The sequence below is a fragment of the Macaca nemestrina genome, chromosome 4 (genome assembly GCF_043159975.1).
Source record: "Macaca nemestrina isolate mMacNem1 chromosome 4, mMacNem.hap1, whole genome shotgun sequence".
Lineage (NCBI taxonomy): Eukaryota > Metazoa > Chordata > Mammalia > Primates > Cercopithecidae > Macaca > Macaca nemestrina.
This window is the reverse complement of record NC_092128.1, coordinates 155,434,167-155,445,574: the sequence shown is the minus strand read 5'-3', so window position 1 is coordinate 155,445,574 and position 11,408 is coordinate 155,434,167. Positions and strand designations below refer to the sequence as shown.

Below are 11,408 nucleotides of genomic sequence, written 5' to 3'. Positions count from 1 at the left end.
ACAATGAGGTCAGTCACCGCTCTGAGGTACAGGCCCCGAGAAGCCCAAAGCCCTCCCCAGGATGACAGCCTGGAGCCTGTGCCTCACTGCTCTCACGGTGGTGAGGCCGTGCTCCCACCTCCCGGCTTGCATGCAGCTCTGTGGGTCCGGGGCAACCAAGCCAGGCAGCCTGACCTCAGCCTCAGCAGCTCTGTTGGGGGGCGGGGTACTCAAGGGGGCACTCAAGGGGGCACTCAGGGCCTGAGCCAGCGTCCCAAGGCTGCCAGGTGGTGGCTGCAGCTACTTTTCTGCTCTACCGTCAGTTGGGGGAGCACTGAGATGGCAGCACAAACCCCCAACCTGAGCCAGGCAGCAGGGAGCTCTGGGGCAGCAGGGAGCTCTGGGGCAGCAGCACCTGGGCGTCTGCTCTGTGGACGCCCAGGCTGGAGCCGCTGGACTCAGCCCTCCCCGGGGCCCATCCTGGAACAGACTTGGCCTCGCAGGGAGGGGTGCATGGACCTCCTTGCCATAGCCACCTGGCCCTCCATGGCAGCTGCCCAGAGTTCTGTGGTCACCATGGCCCTCTCAATGCCCCGCTGCACCTCACATCACTTGGGGACCACAGGCTGCTGGGAACAGGAAGTGTGTGGCTCGATTCTGTGTGGCCCAAGTGTGTTTCCTGGCAGGGTCAGTCACTGCCAGCGCTGGGAAACGGCCGGCCTGAACGCAAGTGGTCAGCCAGCACCCACGGCCAGGAACGCCACACACAGAGAGCTATGAATGGCATCCTGGGATGGCCACCACTAAAGACAGGGTCTCAGCCCGGGGCGCGCTGGCATGGAGGACGCGCTGGCATGGGGGACGCGCATTCTGCAGTCCACAGGCAGGGGACGCATCGGGCAGAGCAGGACCCACGGCCCCTGGTGGGTCGTGTTTTATTTCAAATGCGGCCACAGAGACGGTTTCTGCACAGGTATGTGATCTGACTCCACAAGCCCCCAGCAGGGACTCCCCATGACCAGCACTGAGGCTGTGTGGGGTCAAAGGAAAAGAGGCAACAGCCAGGCCCCCGGATGGACGCGGGCAGGGGACCAGGAATGCAGCCCACGCAGGGGGATGGGGAATCAGGCGGAAGGTGCAGGTTTGCAGCTGGCAGGAGGAACCAGCGTGGCCCAATCTCTAAAATATTCCTGCTGGAAAAATAGACATTTCCCTCCCAAGCAGATTCCCAGGGCTCCAGGGCCCCTCCAAGGCCAGGTGTCTGGGTGATTCCAGAGCGTCCACGCTCTGTGCTGAAGGCACTGAACCCGTCGTCGCTATCACAACTGTCTCCGGCCAAGGAGGGTCTGGAGGACAGAAGGGGCCCTTGTGAGGCTCTGGTGCTGGTGATCCTGGCCCCCACCGCCGGAGGAGCTGCACCCTGTGTGGTCTGAGGCCGCCCTGCGCTGGGCAGTGGCCCCGTCCCGCGCTGAACCCGCTAGGAGAGCAGCTGCAGCACCTGCCGGATGCGCTGGACCCTCCCCGGCAGGAGGGGATCGGGGTCCTCCTCGTCCAGCTCCCGCATCAGAGCTTCTGCCTTCTGGACCGTCAGCTCACGGGCCCGGCCCTGCAGCCCCTCCAGGTAGGCCAGCATGGTGGAGAAGTGCTCATCGGGAACCTGACAGGGAAGAGACGGAGTCAGTCAGGGGTAGGGCAGGGCGGGGCCACTGAGCAGCAGGAGACAAGATGCTGCAGCCAAGGACACCCTGGCCTCAGGCTTCCGTCCTCCCACCGCAGCCCGAGGGAGCAGGCGGCCTGGCCACAGACCCTGCCCCAGATGCTGCAAGAAGAAACGCCTGTTAGAAGCAGAGAGAACACTGAATCAACCTGTGGCTAAAACAGAAGCCGCACAGGGAGAAGGACATTTCAAAAACATTGTAAAAATCCTCAGAAAAATGAGAAAACATGACAAAAATAAAACGGGTAGGCCGTGATAAAATGTGCACTCGGAACAAAAAGCCGCGTATGCTCTGGCACTTGGAGTGCTTTTCTTTCCGCTCAGGGTGGCAGTGGCCAGGTGGCATCTCTCGGTGGCCTGACCCTTGTCTGCTGGTGGTGGGGGCTCCTCTGCGCAGGCTCGCCGGCCACCTGCAAATCTGCTCTGCAGACGGGTTTCCTCAGGTCCCTGTGGCAGCAGCTCTCAAAACCGGGCTCTCTTCATTATTGAGTTAGCAGAGTTCTCATTCATGTGGGACTTGCAAACGTCTCCTATTCTGGAGCAACCATTTCACTTTCTGGCTAGTTCTGTATGCAGTGCAAAGTTTTAGATGCATTTTCTTTTTTTTTTTTTTTGAGTTGGTCTTGCTCTGTTGCCCAGGCTGGAGTGCAGTGGTGCGATCTCCACCTCCCAGGTTCAAGCGATTCTCCTGCCTCAGCCTCCCAAGTAGCTGGGATTACAGGCAAGCATTACCACACCCAGATAATTTTTGTATTTTTACTAGAGACGGGGTTTTGCCATGTTGGCCAGGCTGGTCTCGAACTACTGACCTCAAGTGATCTGCCCGGTTCAGACTCCCAAAGTGCTGGCATTACAGGCGTGAGCCACCATGCCCCGCTACACAGTCTTAGATCCTGATGAGGATGCTTTCTCGACCTTTTCCTTTGTCACTTGTGCTTCTAGAGCCACATTTAAGAAACCGTTGCCTCACCCAAGGTCATGAAATGGACTCTTAGGTTTTTATGTAACAGTTTTGGTTTTAGCTCTTAAATTTAAGTCTTTCATCCATTTTGAGTTAATTTTTGCATATGGTGTGAAGCTGGGGGCCACATGCATTAAGTATTAGCATATTTGTAAATATGTACGGTTACATGTGGAATAAAAACGGATAAGTAAAATGCACATTTGTGTGTTTATAAATATGTTTGACAGCGTAAGATACTTTGTGTGTGTGTGTGTGTGTGTATACACACATATAAATGGCTTTGCCTAACCAAGGATTATTTTTCTGTATAAAAATTTTTGTATAAAGTTTACTTTTGGTAATAGTAACATATAAATAAAACCATGTAAACTTCGGTTAAAAAAAACAAAGCCAAACGTGGAAACCCAGTTGTCCTGGGCTCTGTTGAGAAGCTTCCTCCACGTGGAACGGGCTTGGCCCACGTGCTGGAATCAGCTGCCCCGGGCCTGAGGGTTTCCAGGCTCCCTAGGCTGTTCCAGTCACTTCTACTTCCAGCTTTGTGCCCACCCCAGTATCATGATGACAGGAGCATGCAGTAGGGCTTACAATCGGGATGCACATGTCCTCTGACTTTGAGGAGAGAGAATGGCTTGAGCCCAGGAGGTTGAGGCTGCAGTGAACTGTGATCATGTCACTGCACTCCAGCCTGGGCGGGACCCTGTCTCAAAAATGCCCACAAAAAACCAACATCAACAAAATAATGAAAGCGGCCGCAGGCTATGCCAGGAATGTCCCAGGGCTGTGAGTGGGGCCAGTGGGCCTGCCCCGCTCTGAGAGTCTGCAAACACAGGCACGGCAAGAGAAAACCGCGCCCTGCCCTCAGCTCACATGCACAGAGCACGCAAAGCCTGGTCTTTAGTAACATGGGCGCAGGAGAGCTGGCAAGGCAGAACCGTGGGCTCCGCCAGCCTCAAAGGACACAGGCAGCTCCAGCCCACCTCCCAGCAGCTGGGTTTAGTTCAGAATTCTGTCTCGTTTCATTTTGTGAAACCCCATCTCACATCCTGCCCCTGAAAAGGACAGCTGCCCACACTTGCATGTGCAGACATGCGTCACACGCACACATGCATGTGCAGACATGTGTCACACATACACGTGCAGACACATTACACACATGCAGACTCACGTCACACGTACACATGCATGTGCAGACACACATCCACACGCACGTGCAGACGTGTCACACACATGTGCAGACACACACCACAAATGTGCAGACTCACGCCACACGTACACATGCATGTGCAGACACACATCACAAACGTGTAGACTCACGTCACACGTACACATGCATGTGTAGACGCACGTCACACACACGTATAGACACACGTCACAGGCACACATGCACAAGGGCAGGTTGCCTCCCTAAGGTCCTCCTGTGTTGGTTTCTGTCCTGAAGGCTGGCGATGGGGCTCCTGGAGGAGGCAACGCAGCTCTCTTAGAACAAGGGCACCAGGAGACCTTCCCTGCAGCGGGCCCTGAGGGTGGCCCTTTCAGACTGTGACTTCCGCTGTCAGGGCCCCAGTGTGCACAGACCTCAGCCCCCGGGAGACGCGCCCGCCCCGCCGTGCACACACCTTGTCTCTGTCATACATGTGGAGCAGGAGCCACGTCTGCCTTGTCTTCTGAAACCTCCAGTTCTTGTGCTTTTGGGCCCATCTAGGGAAAGGAAGACAAACATCTCAGGGTGCTGGGCAGAAGACTCCTGGGTGCCTGTCTGCCCTGACAGATCTGGGACGCCTCATCTCAGGAGACGGAGCCCCACCAGGCGCTAAACACCAAGGCCTCGGGTGAAGGGGGTTTTTGGAGCCCCTCCCCTGCCCAAGGTGAGGAGCCACAACCCTAGGCCCTGCTGCCGCCTGCCCAGGAAGCTCGTGGACGCCACTCTTACCGTGGCCACCCCACGGCTCACGACTGCCCCCAAGTCCCCATGGGCTCCCCCGCCCCACGGGTCACACGGATTTTACAGGGGAGGGAGGATGAAACGAGTTTCTCTGGGAAGAAAGGGAGCAACTTAATTGACGATGTACTTTCCGTATGAAAATGGGAAGATGGTGAGGAACACTCCTGAGTCCAGGCCCTCACAAGGGGGCAGTGGGCCTGGGGATGAGCAGCTCCCGGCTGCCAGAGGGGAGGCTCCCTGGGGCCACAACCGCCCCGCCCCCACCTTGCTCCTGCACTGGGGCCTGTGGACATCAGGCAGCTGCCGGACGGAGCGAAGCCGGCGCTGTGGCTAGGGCAGGGCCAGGCAGGGTTTAGTCCAGAGACCCCGTCCCAGACACGTGTTTCCAGGGTCAGGCAGGGCAGTCAAGCCCAGATGCCTCCATCAATGTGCAGGCCCAGGTCTGAAGATTGCAGGCTCAGCACAGGCGAGGGCCCTGAGCCTGTTGTGAGCACTGCCCAGCCCGCCTGTCCTCACTGCCATGTGGGTGAGTGGGGTTCTGTGGGTGGGGAGTCCTGTGGGTGGGTGGAGTCCTGTGGGTGGGGCGTCCTGTGGGTGAGGGGAACCCTGTGGGTGAGAGGAGTCCTGTGGGTGGGTGGAGTCCTACGGGAGGGAAGTCCTGTGGTGGGGAATCCTGCAGGTGGGGATTCCTGCGGGTATGGAGTCCTGTGGGTGAAGAACCAGCTGTGTACCTGCTAGGTGACACACCAGCCCCATGTGCACTGACGCAGGGTTCCTGCGTGATGAGAGGAGCCTCCAGGGAGGTTTAACTTTAATTCCTTTCCTTTTAGACAGCCCCACGTGGTCTGCTCCCCGGATGTCCGATCCGGCCAGCACGGGCCCCTGTGAGGTGCACCCGGGCCAGCCAGGCCATAGCGTCTGCCTGCTGGGGGCTGCTTCCCTGCTACAGGGCAGGAGTTGGCATCTCAGCTCTGCCACCTTCTAACTCCCCCACCTTGAGCTGCTGCTTCCACCAGCCTGTTTCCTCCTTGGGAACCTGGAGCGGTGACCCCACTTCACGGGTGTTACCGGAGCCCACGCACGGTGAGTCAATCACAGATGCCCTGCACACTGCCCTCCCATGCGGCCCGAGGCCACAGCACTGCTGCCCATGGCCCTGAACCAAGGGTGCCTCTCTCTCACCCAGCCCAGGCAGGCTTCAAGCGGAGCCCGTCTCCCTGGTCACTGAAGATAAGCCGTCCCGCTCTTGGCCTCATCACTGGGGGAACAGACACAGCGAGGGGCAGGAGAGGGGCTCAGTGTCGCCTGTGGGTCCCACAACGCTGGGCGAGGCCTCCTGATGGCCACCTCTGCCACTCACTCTGGGGACCGGTCCCTGTGCAGCTGCACAGTTCACAGGACACAATCCTCTTTCTCTCTGCCTAGGTGGGGCAGGAGACAGGAAGCCCCATCTTGGAAAAGGAAAGAGAACAGCCAGAGAGAAGTCCCTTGTCCCCAGCACAGCAGGGGCCACAGCCACTGCAGGGTCATCTGTCTACAGCAGCCCAGAGAGAAGGGCCTCCTCCCCTGTGGTACTCACCAGCTGGGTGGAGAACCAGAGTCCCTGTTAGCCCACTGGGCTTAAAAAACAAAAAGCGGGGGCAACCAGGCGCAGTGGCTCACGCCTGTATGCTGAGCACTTTGGGAGGCTGAGGCGGGCGGATCATAATGTCAGGAGACTGAGACCATCTTGGTTAATATGGTGAAACCCTGTCTCTACTAAAAATACAAAAAATTAGCTAGGTGTGGGTGGCACACGCCTGTAATCCCAGCTACTCGGGAGGCTGAGGCAGGAGAATCGCTTGAACCTGGGAGGCGGAGGTTGCAGTGAGCTGAGATTGCACCATTGCACTCCAGCCTGGTGACAGAGCGAGACTCCATCTCAAAACAAACAAACCAACCCCCACAAAAAGCGGGGGCTTCTTGCTGAACCCCCTTCCAAAAGAAAACAGAGAGGTTCTCTGCTGAGACAGCATTTGAAGCCGGCCCACAGCCACAGCGTCCACGTGCTCGTAACGGCAGCAGAAACTGCCGACCGGGGCGAGTTGACAACCCAAACCCCACAAAGGCCTGAGTGAGGCTGGCACAGGCAGGGGCCGGGTCTCATGGGTTGGCTGCTCCTCCGATACTGGAGCTGGGCTGTCCCTCGGCAGCAGGGCAGTGGGCCTGGGTAGGGAAGGACCCCAAGAAGTATCTCCTAAGCCCCACTGATGGGATCGTTTGGCCTCTGCTCTGGCCTTTCATTCCAGGGTTCCAGGCCCAGAGGCCACAGGCTGCAAGAAGGCTAAAACGCCATGCTGTGCTGGGCTCCGTGGGGGGCCTGAGGAAGGTGGGCTTGGGCTGCCCCATGGCCGGAGTGACTTGCTCTCGTCCCTCCGCAGGTGAGTGGGGGACCCTGTTCCGGCTGGATCTGTGCGGCCCGGGTCCCAGCTCCTCTCTCTCCTGTGGGGGCACCACTTCCTGCCTCGAGCAGACCCAGGCAGGGGGTCGGCCCCTGAGAACAGCGAGCTCAAGCCTGCAGGGACCTGGGAGGCAGTTGTCACCTCGCCACCCGCCCCCAATGTGAACACCCAGCAGTCGTGGAGTCGTGGCTGAGGCCCTGAGGCATGCTGGTTTTCTTCTTTCAGCCATATGGAAAGTAAACCTTCAACTTTCCGTGTTAAGCATATAAACTCTTCTTTCTCTTTAAGAAGGAGCAGGCTTCCTGCTGACAGCCATGTAACTACCACAGTGGACCCCGCAGCCCAGAGGCCCACGGAAAGCAGAGGGACTGCCCCCAGCACTCCCCAGCTTCCACCCACGCAAGGCCAGAGCAACATGGCTCCGAGCTGGGCGACCAAGTCCAGGACCCCTGCTGGGGAAATGAGGGGATAGTCACAGCCCAGGGAAATAGCACACAACGGCCACAATCCCCCACCCTAGCCCTGCTGCGCAGCTCCCACCAGTCCCAGCTCCACACAAAAACAGTACCCCAGGAAGGCTGCAGAGGAACTGAACCCTTGAGATGCCAAGAACAGCCCAGGGTATGGTCACCAGTCACAGGCCAAGGTCACTGTGTGCGGACACTGCCCAGCCTGCGACCTGGGTTCTAGGGATGGGACATGAAGACCCCATGGGTGCTGGGTCCACGTGTCTGGGGGGACAGAGACTTCGGGGGATCTGGAGGGGAGACCCCCAAGGCATCCTGGAATGGGTGGGGCACACCCAGAGAGATGAGAGGAAACTCTCCACCACGAGAGCTCACCAGAACATTCGGGGTGTTCTCCGCACAGAGCCCACCCGGCCGCAGATGGCTTTGCTTCCAGGAGGAACCCCTCGTGGAAAGCCCATAAGATGGCCATGGGCCACGGCGGCCAGCACGTCCTTCCTGAGTGCCAGCCCAGGGCCTCTGCAGGGGGAGGACAACTCAGGGGCATCTACCTTCACCTCTGCCCCTGTGCTGGGGGCTCTGTGGTGGGCCAGCCGTGGTGTGGCCGATGGTCCCCAGCAGCCCCCAGGCTAAGGGCATTCCCTTGTGGGAATCCCTTGGCTTCCTCTCTTTGGAAAACCCTGAGTTGCCAGGGATACCGTGGGCCCCACACATCCACGTGGGCTCTGATCTGGCAGCAGATGCGGCTGGGCTTGCGGGCGCCCTTGGAGACCCCCAGGAAAGAGGACAAGCTCCTGCCCGGGTGCCCGTGTCTGTGGCTGGCCCCCTGGTGTGTGGCGCGCCTGGGAAGGGGCTGCTTTGTTTCTCAGGAGTAAGGGTCCCCCCTCCTCCCACATCCAGGACACAGCGCCTCCGCACAGGACTTGCTGCTTCGGGGTTGCGAGTAGCACGAGGGGGCCACAGGAAGGTCCCAGAGGGTGAGAGGAGGGTGAGGCCGAGGATGGGAGCAGGGCGGGCTCCCAGGCACCCAGGACGTTCCTGTGGGGAGCTCGGAGGGTGTGTGATCACGGAAGGGGAGCCAGGGCGCCCCCAGGGTGAAGACCAGGGAGTGGCAGCCATGCTGTGGAGCAGCTGGTCCCCTCTCCTGCCCACGTCCCCAACGTCCCCCTCGTGCTAACAGAGCCCACACTGAGAGCAGCCGAAGGCGCCGGCAGACGTGGGGAGGAAGGAGGACAAACCCCGCCCACCTCTGCTCCCTGCTCACCCCAGGCGTCAGGGCAGGTCCAGAACAGAGTCACCTGCTGGTGGAGACAGGAAGGGCGCAGGTGGCACAGCCGCAGGCCCCAGTTGCCCTCTGCCTCCCACAGGGAGCCCACGGTCCATTCCTGTGGCTGGCACCTTCCAGGCCTGTGTCCAGCCACTCCTCTGTCCAGCCCACACCCCACCCACACCTGGGCTCAAGGCGCTGCACCAACGGCCTCCAAAGCCCCCTCTGTCTACAGCGACTGACCCTGAGGTGGCCTGTGGCCCTGCCTGCCGAGAAGCAGGAGTGGGTGCAGGAGGCAGCGGCCTCACACCACAGCCAGCACCATCCTCTGGGCCAAGCACATTCTCGGAGCAGGAAAGAGCTCTTGGGGTAGCCCTAGGCACCTGGCCTCAGCCCCACATTCCCCAGGGAGGGGGAAGCTAAGGCTCCAGAGAACTGACTGGTGCAGAGACCCATGATGACTCAACTGGTTCCAGCCGGATTCACCCAACGCTATGGCTGAGCTCCTTCTGCAACCCTCCAAGGCAGCCTAAGCTCTGAGAAGCAGGAGGCTCACCCCCCTTCCCCATTTCCTGAGCCCAGCGCTGAGCCTGGTGCAGGGTGGCCAAGAGCCCCTCTCCTGCAGGTGGAAGGCCGTCCTGGGGATGCACACACAACACACATGTCCACACACACACACAAACACACATGCACACATGGTTATACAATACACGTATACATGTGTGCACACACGCATATACACACATGCACACACGTACATATACACACATGTATACATAACACGTATATACATGCACACACGTATACACATGCTCGCACATGTATGCACAATACACGTATAAGCGCATGCACACACACACAACACATGTAAGCACATGCGCACACACGTCTACACAACACACGTACACACATATACAACACGTACATGCACACGCATGCATACATATACACATGTGTACACATATACGCACACACGTATACACAACACACATGCACACACGTACACATGCACACACGTATTCACAATATGTATACATGTGCGCACACACGTATACACATGCGCACACATATACACGTGCACATGCACATATATACAACACACGTATACACATGCACACACAAGTGCACACACGCAGTATACACAACACACATGTGTGCATGCAGTGTGCACATCCATGCAAGCCCCGCTGTTCATTCTGCTGGCTGCACAGCCGAACCGGGTGTCGTCTCTCTGAGGGGCTCCCACAGAGGTGTGGCTGGAGTCTGTCCTGGGCAGAGCCAGCACCCCCCACAGGACCCCCTGCCCCTCAGGGTGACCCCATCACAGGGACCGGACCCAGTTCTTGTCTCTGAGGAAGCCAGCCACATAGACGCTGTGACACCCCTTACTCTAGGCGCAGTCAGCACTCAGGGAGACTGACGGAGCGGACAGAAACGGGCAGCAGCCTGTGCTGGTGAGCACCGGGGAGGTGGCCACGGCCCGCAAGGCTGTGGAGCCCATGCCGAAGCCCCTGACCCCTGCAATCCTGCATCATCCACCCAGCAACGTCGCAGGCAGCCAGGGAGATGGTGCCCTGCGCCTGGTACCTCACGATCCCCGTCTCCCTGCTCTCGGGAGGCAATGGCGCCTCCTGTCACTGTGAGTGAGGGCTGAAGGCCACCCCGAGTTCCCTCCTCCTCACCCCCGCATCCAAGGAGCACCCAGGCTTGGATTCTTCCTGCGGTGAGCATGGCTGGGACGAGGTTCACCATTGGACCCATTTCTAAGAGCGCAGTTTCGGCAAACCCCTGCACAGGTGGCAGCTCTGCTGCCGCCCCTGAAAGTTCCTGAAGGCTCTGAGCCATTCAGACAGAAAAGTTAGTGGCGGCAGCACAGGTCTGGCATGAATGCTAATGCCCCACTACTCTAGAACCTTCCACACACTGTGTGCGGGTGAAGGCTGTGACCCCCTCAGGCAAGGGTGGAGACACATGCCTGGGACAAAACTACGTGGGGCAGGGCCGCTTACGCGCAGAGGTAGTCCAGGGCCAGCTCAGCTCCCGAGCGCCTGGCCGGCGGGTGCTGGGCTGCAAGGCCTGCCTCCCGTAGACGCTGCCTCTCCTCTTTCTTCCGTTCCTTTTTCAGCTTCCTTTCCAGGACCCTCTGCTCTTCTGGGGACAGCTCCAGCTCTGCGTCCGGCACAGGCCTGAGCACAGCTCCTCCCTGAAAATCAAGGAACACATTAGGCTTTGGAAATGGAGGGCAGCCAGACACAGGTGCGCTGCCTGGGGCTTCCCAAGCCCACCCTCGCCTTGATAGTGGCCAAAGGCTCTGTCCCCAAGCACCGGGCCCGGCCCTGGCCGACACCATCCTGTTGAGCCTGTGCTACAACAAAGAGACAGACGGGTCACGTGAGGATGGCCAGTCCCGCAGGCAGGCGCCAGGTGCCAGGGCTAACGGCCCAGAGGCCCCTTCCCCACCCCCATCCACCTCCCACAGACTCTTGCCTCCAGAGGCTCTGTGAGGCCCTGCCGCACCCCGCAGGGCGTGGGAAGATCTGGGCCGGTCCGCAGGGAGGGGTGAAGGCCTGCCTGTGCCTGTTATCACACAAGCCAGGCGCTGGCCCGGGATATGACCCAAATCCCGAGGTC

At 59.3% G+C, this 11,408-nt stretch overlaps 1 protein-coding gene and 1 long non-coding RNA gene across 11 annotated transcripts in view; one reads left to right on the top strand and one right to left on the bottom strand.

Annotated features, from left to right (window-relative positions):
* Window positions 1-879: 879 nt before the first annotated feature.
* Window positions 880-11,408, bottom strand: part of CHLSN (cholesin) — a 143,008-nt gene continuing 132,479 nt past the window's right edge. For 7 of the 10 annotated variants that reach the window (XM_071095457.1, XM_071095455.1, XM_071095456.1 and 4 more), the window contains 4 exons: window positions 10,787-10,980; window positions 4,277-4,358; window positions 1,478-1,636; window positions 880-1,325 (listed from right to left, as the gene is read on the bottom strand). In XM_071095457.1, coding sequence (XP_070951558.1) covers window positions 1,299-1,325; window positions 1,478-1,636; window positions 4,277-4,358; window positions 10,787-10,980 — 462 coding nt within the window. In that variant the 3' untranslated portion in view covers window positions 880-1,298. Of the gene's footprint in view, window positions 1,637-4,276; window positions 4,359-10,786; window positions 10,981-11,408 lie in introns of all 10 variants that reach the window. The other 3 variants (XM_071095458.1, XM_071095453.1, XM_071095451.1) reach the window with 1 other exon arrangement.
* On the top strand, window positions 4,395-5,563 carry LOC139362967 (uncharacterized). The gene is made up of 3 exons (XR_011622645.1): window positions 4,395-4,525; window positions 5,037-5,128; window positions 5,433-5,563. It is a non-coding gene; the product is annotated as an uncharacterized lncRNA (long non-coding RNA).